Source organism: Erythranthe guttata, chromosome 10 (genome assembly GCF_056151865.1).
Source record: "Erythranthe guttata isolate IM_541 chromosome 10, IM_541, whole genome shotgun sequence".
Classification (NCBI taxonomy): Eukaryota; Viridiplantae; Streptophyta; class Magnoliopsida; order Lamiales; family Phrymaceae; genus Erythranthe; species Erythranthe guttata.
Genome location: NC_142542.1, coordinates 3,304,922 through 3,324,576, shown reverse-complemented (window position 1 = coordinate 3,324,576; position 19,655 = coordinate 3,304,922). Strand labels below are relative to the sequence as shown.

At 34.4% G+C, this 19,655-nt stretch overlaps 2 protein-coding genes and 1 long non-coding RNA gene across 6 annotated transcripts; 1 reads left to right on the top strand and 2 right to left on the bottom strand.

Annotated features, from left to right (window-relative positions):
• Positions 1–895: 895 nt before the first annotated feature.
• On the bottom strand, positions 896–5,443 carry LOC105960488 (monodehydroascorbate reductase). The gene is made up of 10 exons (XM_088824914.1): positions 5,031–5,443; positions 4,309–4,380; positions 3,388–3,439; positions 3,174–3,254; positions 2,918–3,036; positions 2,598–2,817; positions 2,364–2,482; positions 2,126–2,251; positions 1,556–1,696; positions 896–1,423 (listed from the first exon to the last, which is right to left on the bottom strand). Exons 1-10 carry the CDS (start codon positions 5,079–5,081, stop codon positions 1,100–1,102), a joined length of 1,305 nt encoding a protein of 434 aa, XP_088681040.1. The 5' UTR covers positions 5,082–5,443; the 3' UTR covers positions 896–1,099.
• An 8,657-nt stretch (positions 5,444–14,100) lies between these two features.
• On the bottom strand, positions 14,101–14,883 carry LOC148767292 (uncharacterized). Its single transcript, XR_016034004.1, has 2 exons — positions 14,670–14,883; positions 14,101–14,356 (listed from the first exon to the last, which is right to left on the bottom strand). It is a non-coding gene; the product is annotated as an uncharacterized LOC148767292 (long non-coding RNA).
• Positions 14,884–15,553: 670 nt separating this feature from the next.
• Positions 15,554–19,477, top strand: LOC105960487 (serine/threonine-protein kinase D6PKL1). 4 transcript variants are annotated; one of them, XM_088823644.1, is made up of 5 exons: positions 15,594–15,829; positions 16,257–16,358; positions 16,549–16,603; positions 16,682–18,323; positions 18,523–19,477. In XM_088823644.1, the coding sequence occupies exons 4-5, from the start codon at positions 16,693–16,695 to the stop codon at positions 19,361–19,363; spliced, it is 2,472 nt and encodes an 823-aa protein (XP_088679770.1). In that variant the 5' UTR covers positions 15,594–15,829; positions 16,257–16,358; positions 16,549–16,603; positions 16,682–16,692; the 3' UTR covers positions 19,364–19,477. The 4 variants fall into 4 exon arrangements, with proteins under 4 accessions (XP_088679768.1, XP_088679769.1, XP_088679770.1 ...); XM_088823643.1 differs by having other exon boundaries at positions 15,556–15,829; positions 16,549–18,323; XM_012984675.2 differs by lacking the exon at positions 16,257–16,358.
• The last annotated feature ends 178 nt before the right edge of the window (positions 19,478–19,655 follow it).

Genomic DNA, 19,655 nt, shown 5'->3' with positions numbered 1-19,655 from the left:
CTCTAATATTATTCGATAACTATGTGATCGTTCTAAAGCTATAAAGTTCATTCATGTTTGACTTAGAGAAACTCCTTTCTCTAATCACTGCACTTTCTACTTCGGCCGGAGATTCCTTGGACAATATACTTGAAGAATACATAGGACATTCATGCAATTAAGCAAGCGGTCAAATCCATAACTACAATGTACATACTCCCACTAGATTTCGAATTGTGAGAATGTTGGCTCTTGGAGCAGTCTTCAAGGAGACTCAGGAATAGGTCACAACACAGTTGGTCCTCTAATGAAGTCGCAGTGATATATTATATTTAAGAACTGATGGTGTACAACTATAATCATAAAATTCTACTCGATTAATGGGAACCACTTAGAAATTTCTAGGACGAGGGAGTTCAGTGAACCCATCGACTATGAGCACCCACTTATGTATGCCAATGTCACTACATTGTAGCTGATGAGACTCAACTCACATACACTAAGTGTTAGTCTCAAACGAGAAATGCTAGTATCCTAATTATTGGCGGAATCCATCGACTAGGAACTTGTTTAATAGTTATCTTACTACATGAATTATCTTATGATTCTCCTAGATCAATTCATATTAATTTAATAATAACTATAAGTTCTATATTTATGCATAATAAATTGAGACAATAGATACAGTTTGACAAAAATAGAATTTCATTAATAACGAAAATAGATTGCTTACAAGTAAATATGGAAAGGCAACACCCACAAGTTAACTTGTTGGCCACCTACTCTAACAATACTCTCATACAATAAATATGTAAGTTTTCGAAAAAAGTATGCAAGAGAGATCTTTTTATTTATCTTTTCTTCCCGAGCTCAACAATGCTAGAAACCGAAGGATCTCGAATTAAGCCACATACCATTTTCAACAACGGGCGACACGTTTCATTACATAAAACAAACACAATGCCAATACGGAGTCATCGTCTAAACACAACAGTTTATTACCAAGAAAAAACAACACAATGACTCATGTCTCAACATAAGGGGTAGGTACTTCACACAAATCTGGAGAAAAGAAAAAAAATCTGAAATTTAAATATATATATCAAGAAAAATAATTATTTTAAATTTTGCTAGCGAATGCGAGACCCTCTGCAGCTAGGCTTTCCAAGCTGTCAACCGGAGGCTGGACCCTCGCAACTTTAGCAATCGCTTTGTTTTCTTCTGGGGTACCGCTCTCCAAAAATACACCAACAACTTTTCCGTCTTTGATCCAATAAGATCCAAACTTGTGAGTAGCGGAAGTTGGGCTGCTGTCACCAAATAGAACAGTGTCACCGACGTTGTCACCGTAGAACTGCCATGACAGGTCAAATGCTCGGGAATAGAAGTACGGGAGGTAGTCATATTCTTCAATTGATGTTCCTTTTTCACTGGCGAAAATCGCCTGCATAAATTGAAAGATGCGTTGGAATTTGGAATGGCTAAGCAAATTGGAATTATCTATGTCAATGCAAATAAATTGGTGGAGATGAAAAAAAGAAAGATATTTACACATATGGAAGCATCAGATATATACCTTAACAGCCTGTTCAGCAGATTTGCGTGCGTGGTCAACATGTTCGACTCTTCTTACTTCATTGAACAATTTCAAAGGGAATGTAGCAACATCACCGACAGCATACACATCGGGAAGACTTGTCTTGAAGAATGCATCAGTCTGCAAACAAAAGACCATAAAAATTCATATTCATGATAAGCATAATCGAAAAAAGTTGCACTCACTCGCTAGTGCAACTTTGATATGCCTGGAGAACATAACTTTTACACACAATTTCCTTGTGAAGATAATCATAGTGTGCACTCTCATAGAAATGGGAGAAAAAATCACCCAGAAGATAAAACTGTTTTTTAAGTTGTAAGTCGTGAAATTTTGTAATGTGCTTTAATAACATAGAAGTGGTCCAAAAAGACAATTGAAATTCAAGAAAGAACTTTCAAGAAGCACTAATTTTCTACAGTATTCTTTCATGTTAGCATTGTTGTCATGTGCTAATTTTTATTACCACTAATAAACCATTGATCGTGAAAGTAAATTCAGTATGTAAACAAGTTAGTTAGAGAGAATCATTAGAATGAAGTAACACACCTTAATTCCACCCTTTTCCTCTTCAACTTGGCCCTTGAATAAAGTTGTGAGGGGCCTTCCACCTACACCAACAACAACAATATCTGCTTCTAGTACCCTGCCATCCTTAAGGTTTACATTGGTAACCTGAAAGATGTACAGAAAAACGTCCACGTGTTAGTTACTCTATGAAGTTTGTAAAAATATAATTAATCAAAAGAAAATATGGTAAGTTTAATTAATGTGCTTGAGAACTCACCTCCCCATTTTCGTTTGTACCAAATCCGACAGCTACAGTGCCCTTGATGATATCGACGCCCTTGTTTGTATAGTAACTTTCATAGAAGGCAGCTATGCCAGCAGTGAATAGCCTAGGCACTGTAAAATCATATATTTAAGAAAAATCGGTGACAGCCAAAACTACCCCAGCAACAACAATATCAACTAATTGGAACGAATTATGAAATGGAAAATGGGGAAAATAATGACTTACTGCACCAAGGCTCAGGGTACACCATCTTGACATCAATATTATTGACCCTCAAAGCTGCACTAAGTTCCAGACCTATGTATCCTCCACCAACAATTACAGCCTTTCCGTTCGACTTTGCTTTAATTACTTCAACAAGTTTATCGGCATCATCAATTTCTCTCAAATAAAAGATGTTTTTGGCATCAGCACCTTTCACACCAAAGTCTGTCAATTGAATAACCTGGCCAAAGCAGTACATACATCAGAAACAATGGTCCACCACATGAAAACCAGACCAAAAGTTAAAACTGTTATAAAATTTATCGAAGATGAAACTTAACAGCAGAACCAGTTGCAATAATCAATATCTGGTACGTGAAGGTATCACCAGCAGCACTGATAAGTGTCTTTGTAGGAAGATCTGCCTTGACTATTTCAGTGCTGAGAATCAAAGATATTCCTGTAAATAATCAAGATAAGCACACATAAGTGTTCATTCAATCTCCAAGTGAGGAAGAGCCTCTCAACTAATGCACCCTTCACAACGTTCGTCAAATGTCTCCAGCTATATCCACAACAATGATTGAGAAATATTACCTTTCTCTGTATACCACTCAGGAAGGAGCCTCTCTCCTCCACTTCCAACACACACATGGAAACCTGGGAGCCTTGCAGTTCCTAGAGACAATATATAATTTACGATAAAATCAGCTTGCTGGAAGAAGTATCTAATAAATAGGATATAGTTTAAGATATAAATGGAATCTTAATAAATAAATAAAAATAGAGGAAAAAAGGTAAACCAACTCACCCTCGGGAAACAGGTATGCCTTGCTAAGTGCTGGACGTTCATAAGGAGCGACCTGAGACCATCATTATTCATTAAGCATGTTTGCATTATTTCCAGGATGATAAAAAATAACATTTTAATACAACAAAACAGGATACTCTGGCATGCATGAACGATACTGAATAGATATACTGACGTTTGGGTACGAAGCAGAATTCAGACATTAGCTAAGATGCAAAGCTAAAATCACTAAAACACAGAAACAAAAAATATTAACACCAGATAATTAATACACGAACACAAGAAAACAAAGTCTAAGAAGCGAAGAATGCCTCTGGTGTTTAACGAATCTATCTTTTCAGGGATTAATATTTTCCGAATTTTAATATTGCCAATTTAAAGATTTATTCCCTTATGACGAATCAAACTCTAGGCATAAATTACCACGAGTTGTTCAAACAGAAGCTAGTAAGTAATAAAGCAACCCAAAAAAAAAGACCTTCACAACAATTTTTTTGTTTTCCATTGCCAAATGAAAGTAGAATTAAAAGTCGCTTTTGATCCAAGTGATGATCCAAATATAACAATAAATGAATATAGCGAAGACATATACAGTGATGCATATAAACATGCGCGGGATTTAGTAAAGTGTTTGAATAGCTTGGTAGAATTCTCGGAATAGAACAGAGTAAATAGGCCCCTGTTAATACAGAGGTCGAGTTACTATTAGCTTGATTTATTTCACAACACGGAATAGCTTAAGAATCTAGAGTATGACCAGCATATCGTTAATTTAGAAGTTTGACAGCATATAGAAGCAATATTTTGCCATGTCCATGGCCCTAGGGAAACTTATTCAAGCAGCAGCTTAACGACTAACAAACTCATTTTGAAGAAATCAAGAAAATCAACAGTTCTTGGCAAATCAATTTAGGTGCATACCGCCTCTTTGGAAATGATAGCCAGTTCACCAGGTTGGACGCCCTGCTTGACGAATTCTCGAGCAGCATATCCCTGTGAGCAGAAATAAAATTTCAAATCAGAAACCATACATCACATCCACTCGTATGAATCAAGTTGTATTGCTGCGGTCTACTATGTGCACCATTATAGTTAAGTCCGACATAATAACAAACACAAAGTAGGCTAGTGGAGTTGGATCAATTGGGTAAACGTTTATCGATATTTCCAATTCGTAACCGACCTTGAATTCATAAACCCAATACACACAAAAAGAAACAGCTTAGACGAATATTTCTCAAACCGATACATGTATGTAAACACAAAGCTTTCCATATATCATTCTAGAAAAAGGCGTTTACATATAAAAATGTGGTCTAGATCTGGAAATCACTCACTTCAATACCATCCAAAACCAAGTAAAACTGAAATTGCATACTCTAATCAGACAATTGACAGGAAATTAATCAGTAGTTCAAACGTCCGAAAACATTTTCATTTCACATCGGAAAATAAAAAAAAATATCTAAAACAAAATTCAGCATCGCGGAAAGTAACAGTTCATGGAAATCAAATCAAATCAAATCAAAATCAAACATCATCAAACAGACGAACAGCAGCGAAGCAGATACATAAAACAAAGAACAAAAGCATTCAAAAGTTGCGGTAAAAAAAAAAAAAAAAAAAGTTGATCGAATACTCACAGCAGAAACGCCGCCACCGACGATCACGTACTTGAACGACTTCTCTGCCATTGAATCAACTCAGTTACCGATCGAAATCTATGTGATTTAAAAAATAGTATAATAATTCTGCCGGAGAGACGCAATTGCCTATTATATATATACTTTTTCAGCTTTGGGATTTAGGTGAGAAATGTGGGAAGATTCATGAAGACATATGTCTAGAGATGGGTGGCTCGATTGTGATTGGTTGATGATTAAGTCCCCGTTTGAGAGAGCCAGTCCGATCCGTATACGTGTCACGAGATCTGCCGTTCAAACTGCTGACCGTGCATTCGCCACGTCAGCTGTATTTTGGGTCTTCTTTGCCATATCAGTAGTTGACTGGTGGGCGGATGATGAATTGCCTATCCAATTTTTCTTCTACCTTCTGCTTGTTTAGACATTAAAAAAAAAAAGAAAATACATATATAAAATATATAAATAAAAGGCCAAATTACGACAACTCATGAGATAATGACCGAATCACGAAAAAATCACTCTTATTTGGATAATTACAGTCACCCCTCCTTTTAAATATTTTTTACATAAAATTTATGTAATTCAGTTTTTTACCTAACCAAATCTCATATTCAGTTCGTAAACGGTATGAAATGTTGGCGTACCGAAATTTCGGTTTTGTTTTACCAATTTAACATCCCTAAATTTACCTCTGGAGGGGCTTTTTCGTAAGATAATACATAATTGAGGTGTGACTGTAATTACCCAAATGAAAATGGAAATTTTCGTAATTTGACCATAACTCGAGTGGCCGTAATTTGCTCTGAATAAAATATATAAATAAATATGTGGATAAATGAAAAAAGCGGCAATTAGAGATGATTAGAGGAGCAAAGATATGATTTGCTGCCTATAAAATTGAAAAATGGGCCCCTTGGTTATTATGCAAGGTGTGAAAAGGATCTTTGACATTAATAATAATAAAAATAGCAGCAAGCTTAGTGGAAAATGGAAATATCAATCAATTTCAATTCAGGAAAAAATTGGAATAGTATAGTCAAGATTTGTTTAATTGGCAGCTTCTCTACCTCCTTATTTGGACTGGACTATTTAGCGATTTCGAATATTGGTGATTTACACAGTACTGGGAGATCTAGAACATTCCATAAATGCATTTACTTACTAGCTCTTACTTTTACTCCTCCTAGATTGATCGAGGGGAGTTCGTTCTGTAATACCAATTTCGATTAATCGAAATTTACCGAAATTCCGGTACATCAAAAATTTGTATTGTTTACCGAACTGAATTATTCGGTTCAGTACAACTTTTTACCGAATTAATTCGGTTTTTTCGGTTTGGTACCGATAACATCGAAAATATATTTTAATATTTTTAAAAAAATGTAAAGTAATATATATTTAAACTATTAATAATCGGCTCTAAAGACAAAAAATGATTATCAATAGAGGCTAATTTGTAAATAATGGAAAAAAATATCAATCTAAATGTGTTTTATAATTTGTTATAACCTTAAAATATTTAAAATAAAAGAAAAAATATATTTATTAAATATTTCGGTATACGGTATGGTATAGTATACCGGGCATCTATACCGTATACCGTACTGAATACTGAGATTCCAAAAAATATTTACCGAATACCGAATCGAATTGTTACTAACATCGAATTGAAGTTCTTTGTTTTTGCTAAAAATGAGTCGTAAAAAGGTTTTGAATATAAGAGTTGGAATTATACATTTTTTTTGGAAAATGAAAATATTTTAGAGGTAATAAATGAATGGAATAAGGAAAATTGAGAAAATATCTGCATGCGGATGTAAACGAGATCGAGTCAAGCTGAACACATGGTTGTTCAAGTTTGTTTGAATTTTTATCAAGTTTTATGAATTGTGTTGATAATTGATTTGATAAGCAACAGAATTGAGCTCAAACAAGCTTTAATCAAATCAAACACGAATCGAACTCGAGTAGTTTGATTTTTTATGCATTTTCTTTTTATATTTCTTTCTTTTTTCCTAGTCAAGCTCGATCTTGATCCAAACTAAATATTTTTTCGAACAAAATGTATTTAAGTTCGGTTTGTTATGCTAACAAATCAAGCTCAGACGAGCTTGTAACTAACGTTATCAAAATCAACTATCGAGTAGCTTTTGATTTTCAACTATAAACATGCAGTTTCTATTTCAAAATTTAATTTCATGAAATAATGGTAGAGAAAAAAATAAAGGAAAAGTCAAATACATTATGTTATGTCATCAATTGAGGGTTGTCAATTATATGGCTTAGTTGCCGGCTGCAAGCCCACCTTAAACATGCCATTTTTTTTTATTTACTTTTCATCAACTCTATATTTTGCATTTAATTAAATCTAGGCCCATTGGACGCAACCCATTGTCCCTATAGAACCAAATAACTTCATTTTATGCAACTTTTGGTGTTCTTTTGCCTTCATGAAAATATTTAAATTGTAGTATATATACCCCGACGGACATTGCACAACGACGAAGCATGAAGAGTTGAACTAGGAGCATTCAGCTCCAAGTGTGTAAAGGTTGTGTGCAACATCCGTATTTACCTGGTAGGCGAACCAGGGGGAAAACCGTCTACTTCCAAAATTAGTCGAGCGAAGCTCGGACATCTGGGTTATCAAAAAAAACAGGAACGTCGATATCCAACACCCTTAATGTCCAGTTGATTAATCCGAATCAAGCAAAATCGTTTTTTTTTTTTTTTTAAATCACTTAATTGGGGCTTTAGATTTGTACTATTTATTCAAGTATGCATTAGTTGTATTTTAAATTAAAGTCTTCTTGAGACATATGTGGAAGTAAGGAACCATTCCCCTTCCGGTAAATAAAATGAGGCCTGAAAGTGATTGTTTTCTTGTACTTTTGACAATTGACGTTATCAACTAGTAATATTTAATTCTGATTAAAAAAAAAAAATAAATAAAAAAAAAAAACCCTAGTAATATAAAACACGATACCTACCCCGGAAACTCTCTTTATATAGGTCTAATTCAAAATCAAATACTTGCAATTTTTTAATAGTAGATGCTCCAAAAGTATAATAATATTCATTTGATATATATATATATATACCACATTAAAAGGGGGACCAGTTGAATATATAAGTTTTATTAGCAGTCCAAAAGTTATTTGGACCCGTGCAGAATCATTGCATCCACGTTTAGCCCAATACTTGCTTTTTTTTTTTTTTTTGAACAAATCTTACTTGCTTTTATCATACTACAAGTCAACTTTTCTTGTATGTACCAATATAATATTTATTTAAAATAAATATCGATTCTTACAAGGCATGCGGTAGCGGTTGGAGCAAGTGAACTCGTATCAACTGATTCAAGTTTGAATTTTCTTGACAGCGGTCACTAGGTCGAATTTGTCACACATGGTTAGCTTAATGTGGTTTATGTATCTCGTATGATTTGCAAGCTATTATACGAGAATATAGGTTTTGCAAGCAGACGAAAGTGTAGATTTACCCAAGTTTACTCAATGCACTTATATATGATTTGGTTGCGAGTTAGGTAATTTATTATTGGCATGAAATATAATTAAGAAATTTAGTTGATCATATAATGGACTAAGCCAAGAATGTTTGATGTGGTATCTCTTATAATAATGCTTTTATACAACCAAATAAAAATAATAAGTGGAACAATTTATTTTTGTATAATCAATTATTATAAACGAACAAATTATAAAAATAAAATATAAAAACGATTTTAATTGATATTATATCAAATAAACATATAGATAGCAAAACATTCATAATGGGTGAGCACGTATCCGATACTATCATGTTCCATATAATCACATCGCTTCTATTGAACAAAGTGTTTTTCTAAAGGGATAATTTGCTAAACATCGTTAGGCGCTAATACTCTTTTAAAGCGCAGGATAATAAGATTTTGGCATTTTACTAAACATATTATTCAGGTCTTCTTCACTACTCCACTTGTTTTGTTGCACTCTTCAGATCTGCTCCACTCGACCCACTGCCGGCTGATGACATCGCTAAAACTCTTCCATACACAATTGCGCACACACACTATACAAAGTGACGCATGCACACGTACACTAACATACGCACACATAATCACATTCACGCACAATAGTCATTTGGAAAATCAAATCTGTGTATTTTTGCTTCACTTTGTTTATCTACATAATTCAAACACAATAGTCGATCATAATATATGATGGATTTTTCCCAGCTCGACACTCTTTCGAACTTCAAAGTGAACCTCTTTTTATTTATTTCTATTTTTTTCTTTTATTGTTATTATTATTGTTGTTAGAGCAAACAAAGTTTTCTCGAACTTGCGGTTATAAAAAAATCATGTGGTCCTTGTTCTACAATTTATAAGCATGACCTAGATTTAATTAAGTAAAGCAATTATTTTAACGAGACTGCAGTACTCCTAATCACGAGCAATCAATTATTCATTTTAATAAATTAAAGTCATTAAGATATGATGAGGTTCTAAAAGTTGATTACAAGTTATCATCATGAAGTTAAGCAGCTTCCTAATCCAACGATGATTATTAAACACTCGGATTGTTCTAGCTACCGAATTTCTAGTATATATAAATAATTCTTCATTTTTTTTTTGAGAAAACTTCTAGGATATATAAATAATTCGTTGTTATCGAATACAATGTGAAATAAAATATTTTACAAATAATGTTTTCGGGGTAAACGAGAAATTTTAACCGTTATTTCAAATTGATTGATTTTTCGATTCTATTTATAATTTCTCTATTGTTTGTGACCAATAATCACTAATCATTAAGTCATCCTTTGTGGGACAAATACAATTATGTTTCTTTATACTTTTGATATGTGACTAAATAGTAAATATAGTTACCTAGGCTAGTTCAATTATGAAATATGTAACGTGTTGTTCCACTCCTATTTGTTTTGCTTGATATTATTGGTGCATAATTTGAATATTAGGCACGTAATTAATTTATGGTGGTTGTACTGAACACAGGATATTAAATTATGTCGAAACTTGTTTTTTCCGGTTTGAAAATTGCTATTTGCGGTTTATAACAAAACTCCCCAAAAAAACACTTTATTTCACTAAAACCCCAAAACTTCCCAAAAAAATCCAAAAACCCCGCCAAAACGCGTAGAAGCTCAACTTGGGCGCCCATTCATGCAGTACACGCCCAAGTTGGGCGTGCAAGCTGCATTTGGGCGCCCGAGTTGAGCGTCCAGTGCAAAAAAAAAAAAAAAAAAATTTTTTGTTTAAATGTTCGAACGCCCAAGTTGGGCGCCCATCTTGGGCGTTCGAACATTTTTTTGCGAAAAAAGAAAGCCCTACAAATCGATTTTGTAGAGCTTTTTAACATGAAATTGGTTCCGTAATCGACCTACCCAATGCATATTACACATAAAAGAGTCGAAATTACATCAAAAAATCGGAGCCCAACCCTTCTTCAAGCTTGATTTCGAATTTTCGATTTTTTTTTTTTGCTATTTGCAGTTTTGGGGGGTTTTTGGATATTTTTAAAAGTTTTGGGGCGTTTTGTTATAAACCGCGAATAGCAATTTTGTGAACGCAAATAGCATTTCATTAATAAAAAACAAATTAATAATAATAAATAAATAAATCAAATAAAACAAGTTTCTGCCATACAACACATTATCCTGTATATCATTTAGTTAGAGTGAAGAGTTGTTTGGTGAATTTTGTTGGATTAAACACAAAAAAATATGGTCAAATAATTGAACCTTAAAAGCTTCACAATTACTAGAAATATGTGCATTTGCGATAGGCACAAGTTCATTGTCGTTGCATTCGAGCGAGATGCAAGTTTGTTTTTTTACTCTGAAATCTCATTTCTTTTAGGTTTCTGCTGAGAAGTTAATCAGCTCGAGTCAGTTAACGCTACACGTATGCGACGGATGCAAGTTCACTTGTTGTTTTCACGTTTGTAATAGACCCCAAATACAATAAATTCATACTGTTAATGAGTAATACATAATGTGGTCTTCGATAAAATATTGTCATCAAAACTTACAAGGAAAATTGTTCGAGATAATAAAATAGATTGGGTGCTTGGGTTTTAACTTTTCAAGGTAACTTATGGCCACTCCCTGCATAACAAGTTGAAATTATGAAAAAAAATCCTCATATCTTGATAATTACAACCACCCATCAATTATGTATTTTGTTACGAAAATCTCCTTCTTTAGTTGGTAAATTTGACACTGTAAGGGTGGACATATAAGACAATACATAGTTGAGGAGTGTAACTATCCAAATATAAGAGATTTTTTCGTAATTTGAGCATACCATAAGAGGTGGACGTAATTTGCCCAATTTTTTAAATAAAGTGTCATGGAATGATTGAAGTCTGAAAATATAAAGTGTCGTATTTACAAAATAGGGCAAATTACGGCCACCCCCTGAGGTATGACCAATTTATGAAAACCCCCCTCTTGTTTGAGTAAATACAACCATCCTCTCCTTTTAAATATTTTTACATAAAATTTATGTAATTCGGTTATTTACCGAACCAAATCGTATATACAGTTCGGTAAACGATATGAAATGTTGGCTTACCGAAATTTCGGTTCGGTTTTACCGATTTAACATTCTAAATCTACCTCTACAGGGGTATTTTCGTAAAATAATACATAATTGAGGGGCGTGACTGTAATTATCTAAACATGAAGAGTTCTTTTATAATTTAACTATAACTTAGGGTTGGCCGTACCTACTAAATATCAAATGAAACTAAATTTTGTTTTATTGATTTTAAATTTATTTTGAGATTCATCATGGTTGTAAAACGTGCACCCATATTATTTTGTACTTACATATATTTTATATATATAAATATTAGCGGTTGAGATCTGTTTTCCACTAGAAGAAAAATATACATATGCCCCATGAAAGATTTTTTGGTAATTAGGTGTTGATTAGGGCTATGCCCTAATTATTTGTTCAAGTGGCGATCACATGCAACACGAACTTACAAATTATATTACAATAGTTTCTAATTGATATATGACTTGAGTTCGAATCGTTTTGCTAATATTTTCTAGGTTAAATTCGTAACATATGAACTAGACGAGTATTATTTGTTATCGAGTAATTATTCGTAAGTTGCGCATGACCATAATTTAATTGCCAAGAGAATTTTGAGTAACTACGTAGGGGGTTCATTTGGTAAAACATTATCGAACTATACTGGAATTCCGATTTATCAAAATTTTGGTACTTCGAAAATGTGTACCGTTTATCGAACCGAACTATCAGGTTCGATAAGGTTTTTTACCGAATTACTTTTGGTTTTTTGGTTCAGTACCGGTAAATTTGAAAATGTATTTTTTTTAAAAGGTTAAAAAAATATTTAAACTAGTTAATTTTTGAATTTAATATTCAAATTTCAATAATCTCTAAAAATAAAAAGTGATTTTCAATAGAGGCTAATTTGTAAATAATATAAAAAATTATCAATCGATAAGTATTTTATAATTTATTGTAATCTTAAAGGATTTTAAAACAGAAAAATAAATATATATATTAAATATTTCGGTATTCGGTACGACACGCTATATCAAAATTACCATAAAAAAATAGATGAAGAAAGTCAAAACAAATTTGTGAGGGGCAGTAACTTGTATTTACTAATTTTCATAGTATGATAATTAAAAAAGGAGAGAATATATATTTACAAACTTATATGGGGAAAAAATATTTTGTAAGTATTATTTTAGAAAGAAAATTCCATGAAATTTAAATATTTTACCAAGAAAAAACTAGATGATTACATACCTCATATAGGTGATTATAATTTCAAATACATGGATGTTTAGGTAATTAATGCTTACAATAGGGAGTGATTCGCAATTTAATGGATCGATGTAACTATATTTTGAATATATTAATGTATAATCAGGATTCTCTTATTACAATTACACTCTATATTACTTTTTTAGACAATAAAAATTTTCATGAAACGAACAAAATAAAATAATCATATATTTTCAAAATATCATATTCTCTCAATTGAAAAATATTATATTCTCTCTCAATTGTTCCCTTTTTTTTTAATTTTTTTTGTCTCTCTCAATTGATTAATTGGGAAGGTTTGCCGACAAAATCATTTTCCTAAATACCTCCAAACTTTGTAATGAAAATGACAGAGTAAAGAAGGAGAAGTAGGCTCCGAATTATTAAAGATGTTGGAGTGGTTTCGTTTTGCTAAATTTAATTTAAATAGCTGATAAGATTTTACGTCTTATTTTTACAAATTAATTAATTTAAAGTGTTTGGAAAATGAACTTATAAGCAGTTTTGATTCATTACTCACCATAAAATCTTAAATAAAAATGTGGGATACATCTGCTTTTAAAAAAATCTTATTTATTCTCTTACAACATATATTTTTTTTTTAACATATTTATAAAAAAATAACAAACACTTTATAAATGTGAAAAAACTAGGGGTCATTAGCAATAAACCCCTCATATAGATAATAAATGGTGATATGTCCAACCCTTAAATCTTTCTTTGTGATAACCCCTAGAATTTGTATTTCCAATTCTACCCTTATGTCAATTAACATAATTAGTCTCAATTATTCCCTTTTTCACTCTTTCCATAACAATAATCTAATTCCTAAAAATCTACTTCCAAATTTCTAAAAATTTGCTACCAAATCAAAAAATAGGATTTTTTTTTTGTATTATTTTCGGATTTTATAGCCACTTTTTTATTATTTATTATTTTTTAATATTTTTTTAATAAAAAAATATATTTTTTTATTTTTTTTAAACAAAAAATTGATTTTTTTTTCTCGACAGATTTACAACTCCGAATATGACTATAGTTGAATATTGCTATTATGTGACTACGCTGTGTATAATAGTGTAATTAACATATTGTAGAAGCATAATTATTAATATAACAGTAAGAATATGACTACTATGTGAATGTGACTGTGCTTTGTAAAACATTATAATTAACAGACAGTAGAAACATGAATATGACTATTATGTGACTACAGTTTGTATAACATACTGAACATGATAGTGGGAATATGACTATTATGTGACTAGCAACTGCGTAATGTGACTACAAGTAATCAGCACTTGAAAAAACTTGCAATATTAACAGCAAAATACATTGCAAAAAGAAAAAAAATGACTATGAAAAAACGAAAATAACTAATGTGATCCTTCAACAATGGCCATCGAACATGTTTTTTTGTTGCGGTATCCAACTCGGTTGCACCGACTGCACTTAATCTTCCGTTTGATCTTCTCTGTTAAATATGACTACACTGTTGAACATATGCAGCACCACAAAAAAAAAAAAAAATATAACTAAGTTGTTAAACATGACTACTCTGTCAAACGTGACTACTCTGTAAAATACATTGCACCACAACCGCCTAATCTCGTAATTCAATAGATTTTCCAGATCTAAACATTCAGGATATGTAGAATAACACAAAAATTAATAAAATCAAGAATAATTGAAAATCAATGTATTCGTTCATAACAAACAAATAATAGAACTAAAAATCCAGATCCATGACATATTCTATTGCTAGTTCGACAATTAATTCGAGAAAAATAAAAAATAAAATTTACCAATTAATATAGTATATATTGGTATTCCGCGTTGAGAGAAGGGAAATCTCCATATAGAAATCCGACGGAGGCAGCGACAAGGTGGGGGAGGCGCCGCCGCCAATTGTACCAGGCGTCGATGTGGTGGTGTTCGACGAGGGGGGAGACGATCTCCAACATCGGCGGAGAAGGGCCTCCTGCAACGGGTTTCGGCGGCGGCGTTTGAAGGGTGACTCCGGTGGAGGCGGTCTACAGATGTGAAGAAGAAGGAAAAAAAAAAAAAGAAAAAAGAAAAAAAAAAGCTGTAAAAAGAGAGAAATAGCGAGAGAATGAAAGAGAGAGTGGCGAGAACCGAGAGAATGAAATTGAGGGAGAAATAAAATTGTATTATATTAAAAATCTAACACATAGGGGCACTTTAGTCTTATCATGGCTGGTAAGGGGGGTCTCACTAATTTAGATTGGAATGTGGGTTATGGGAAAAGTCTTTAAAGTCAATTGGGTTTAGTTCAAAATATTTTCTAAATAAGGGGTGTATTGCATATTTCCCCAAAAAACTAATAAGCTCTTTTTAACCGTTTAATAAGCTTTGGTAAATGATGTTATTAATTACCAAAACCACTTTATATTCCATTTTACAAAAAAACAATTACATTTAAAACATGAAGTAAAAAAAAGAAAAATCAATTACATAAAGACATGTAAAAATATAACGTTCCAACGGAAGATTACTACCTAAATTAATTACATTATCTACTGTGGGTTGGCAGATCTCTGCTGGTAAATTAGGAAAAATGTAATTAATTGCCTCCAAATCCGAATCCAAAGACATGTAAGTGGGTCCCACCAGCACATTTCAGTGGGACCCTTTTAAATTATTTTCCTGTGCAAAAAATAAAAAAAACACGGAAATAGAGAAAAAATAATATTTAAAAAAAAACTGTCTTTTAGATTTTTAGAGAGAGAAAGAAATATTGAAGTGAGAGAGACAGTAGAGTTTTTGTCATCTCTCTTTCTCTCTCTTCCCTCCGCCACAGTCTCCCATCCTTGTCCACCGATTAGCCTCCCTCTCCCCCTGAGAATCAAAACAAAACGCACACTGTTCTCTTTCTAGGGTTTTGAAATGTGTGAAGCTAAGTAAAATGAAGTTGTAATTAGCACGAGATCTCTCAATGCTTCAGGTATCGTTGTTTTTAAGCACATTTTTTGTTTGTTGATCTCTCTCTGTAGTTGAAATTTTTCCACCATCTGTTTGTGAAATTGTTTGTATGAAAATGCTCTCTGCAATCCTTATGAAATTTCATTTGTCAAAAAATAGCAGTTTTGCGCACCCGTATGGATCAAAGTAGCTGGGTTTTACTTTATTTATTTATTTTATTTTTTTAATTTTTGCAATAATCAGTTGATGCGTGTGATGTAGCAGGATGTTGGGGTTTCTCACAGTTGCTGGAAGATCACACAGTTGATATTATTTATTCTTTTATTAATTAGTTAATTAGATTGTTCATCAATTTATACAACTGGGTTTTGTACAAACAGATAGAGCTTTACTTATAGAAAATTCAATATTAAGTTTATCGTTACGAACTCCGTGATCTGTAAATGCAGGTGCAGATTATATATAAATTTGACAAAGAAAAATGTTATTTCTTATGATAATCAGATGATTAGCTGGAATTTGCTCACAAATTCCGTAATCCATATCGGAAGGTGCATTTATATTGTTTCTTTTTGATAGACGCAAAAAAGTGTTTCTATAATTGATCAATTTGATGATAAAGCAGGATATCCCTTGTTGAATTATAGTTGTTTGCGTATCATAGTATAAATAATGTGATAGATAACCGTATGGTATGACTATCACCAAAAATTACTTATAGTTCGCTTATTGTTGATACAGACTGGTGATCAAGATTTGGACCACTAAATCGAGGAGAAGGAGCTCGTGAAAGCTTGTAAGAAATGGAGGGTCTATATTTATGCCTGTAGGCTTCTTGAGAGTGATGTTTAAACTCATTTAATTGATTGCATAGAAAAAGTTGCAATGGCTTCTTCTCGAGGAAACTGTGAAATAGTCGAGGCAAAGGACGACCATCCGAGCACAATTAATCGACCGCAATCAGTTCGTCAATTAAGAACACATGACAGAGAACAGAAACCTCCCATTTTGAAGAAACCACACAACAAAAGTCTCGAAGACGATATCAACAAGCTTTTTGAATCGGTCAATCTGAGAGCATGCAAAAGTCTCGATCTCTCAGACTCGTGGAGGAATGCTTCGAAGAAGCCAATGAGAGCCGTCGGTTCTCACTCTCCGGTGACTAGATTTTCAGACCCCATTTCTCTCAAGCAGGCGTTAAGGGGGCTGTGCATTTCTCAGGCGGCAGAGGTTGCCGCCTTGAAACGGCTGTCCATGCCACCTTCGGCATCTCCTAGGATGTCTGAAAAGTTGTACAGGTCTGTTGTGGTTGAAGGTGGAGAAAGCAGAACGGAAGTTTCCGGAAATTCGAGTAGGTTCGTTCAAGATTCCACCACCAATAGTTCATGTTCATCTCCTAATTATATTGTTGAACCAAACGTAAAGCCTGTAGAATGTAAGTCTAGTGATTCTGGTCTTTCACTGGTTGAAAGTAGTGAATCCGTTGTAGTTGCGGATAAAGAATCCTCTCCTGCATGTAATGTTATTACACATGCTTCGGAAGCAAAGCAAAACTTTGAAGTGTCTGCTCTGCCTCGTCAAAATTCTCATGGTGATGATGTCATATCGAAGCCAGACAAGAAAATTTCTGCCCCAATCAAGGTACCTAAGCTGAGGCGGAAATCGAAAATACAGACAGCTTCATCATCCAGTGCAGTCAAAAGCAATAGAGACTCAAAACCTACTAGAGTTGCCTCGCGTACTATAAAACCAGTCATCAGAAACAAGAATATTGTCATAAGGAAACCGAAGAAGGTTCCGGAATCAACCGACGCTAATAATCTCAAAAAATCTGGACAAATGATCTGCCAGAAGTGTCAGTGTTCATTAACGGTTACGAGTAAGGATTCTCCAGCTACAGTTACCACAACCGAAGCTAGTGATGAATGTCGAACAAAGAAACCAGACTCGATTCCTATTGGTTGGGAGAATAAAGGGACGCATGTTAAAACTATTGAGAATCTGAAGTCCACCGAAAAAGGGGATATTTCACAAAGCTCAAAGAGCAGCATTTGCGATTTCAGCAGTAGCACAACAACTAGCCTAAGCGAGGATAGCAGTTTAAGTGGGTCCACCTGTGGAAGTAAACCGCATATGTCAAAAGACACAAGGTGGGGCGCTATCAATTGCGTAAGAAAGCAATATGGTTTCGTAGGGTTAAACCATTTCAATTTGCTGAAGAAACTTGGCTCGGGAGATATAGGCACAGTCTATCTTGCTGAACTTGTCGGAACAAACTGCCCGTTTGCAATAAAGGTTATGGATAATGAGTTCTTGGGGAGAAGGAAGAAGATGCCTAGGGCCCACACGGAGAGAGAGATTCTGAGAATGCTGGACCACCCGTTTCTTCCAACGCTTTACGCTCAGTTTACGTCTGATAATTTATCGTGCTTAGTGATGGAGTTTTGTCCTGGCGGAGATCTGCATGTGCTCCGGCAGAAGCAGCTTGCCCGATGCTTCCCTGAACAGGCGGCAAGGTAAAGAATCTTTTAAGGCCCGTTGATTCTGTTTTTTTATCCCTTGCATTGGGCACTAGAAAGTTTAAATTTTTCTAACTTTATCCTTATACTATATTGAACTCAGCTATTAATTGTTTCCCATGTTAAGCATCCCTCAGAATTTCAAGGCAAATTTTTTTTAATACCAATTTTACCCATTATTATTTTCTTCTTGCAGATTCTACGTTGCCGAGGTACTTCTTGCACTCGAATATCTCCACATGCTCGGAATTGTGTACCGAGATCTCAAACCCGAAAACATACTCGTCCGCGAAGACGGACACATCATGCTCACAGATTTCGACCTCTCCCTCAGATGCACAGTCAACCCAATGCTGGTCAAATCCTCTTCACTCGGAAAGTGGGACCCACCTAGGGTTTCAGGCCCATGTGCTGGATCCAACTGCATCGACCCCTTCTGCAATGGCCCCTCATGTCAAGTATCCTGCTTCGCCCCCTCAAGAGCCAAAAAGCTAAAAGCTGAAGCTGCAGCAAAGGCAAAAGCTCGATCTTTACCGCAGCTTGTGGCGGAGCCCACAGAGGCCCGGTCAAACTCGTTCGTCGGGACCCACGAGTATTTGGCCCCCGAGATTATTAAAGGGGAGGGGCACGGGAGTGCGGTTGACTGGTGGACTTTGGGGGTGTTTTTGTACGAGCTTCTTTATGGGAGGACCCCGTTCAAGGGGGCGGAAAACGAGGAGACGTTGGCGAATGTGGTTTGTAGAGGGCTGAAGTTTCCGGAAGGTCCGATTGTGAGTTTCGAGGCGAGGGATCTTATGAGGGGGCTTTTGGTAAAGGAGCCGGAGAATAGGTTGGGGGTGGAAACAGGGGCCGCTGAGATCAAACGGCATCCGTTTTTCGAGGGGTTGAATTGGGCTTTGATTCGGTGTGCAGTGCCACCTCAGATTCCGGAGGTGTGTGATGTTGTGAACTCGAACGTCGTCTCTCTCGAGGGGAAGGGAGAGGGGTTTATGGAGTGTAGTGTTGATGGAGAACATTTGGAGTTTGAGTTGTTCTAAGTGGAAATTTGAGTTTGATGACTAGATTGTGATTTGGATGAAAGGGAAATAATATGTGTATTGTTGAGAATGTTGCGGCAAAGTTATTTAAACTTTATAAATATTTTCCTCTCACTATGTGCAAATTTGCTAATAGAAAAAAAATGTTGGTGAAGATTCAAGTAATTTGTTAACTAACATTTTGAGTTGTGAGGAGTCGATCGTAATTGATTATCGACCGGACCGACCCGACCCGACCAATTGGGTTTTGACCAAAATAATAAAAAATATTATTAGACCGATTTTTGTGGTT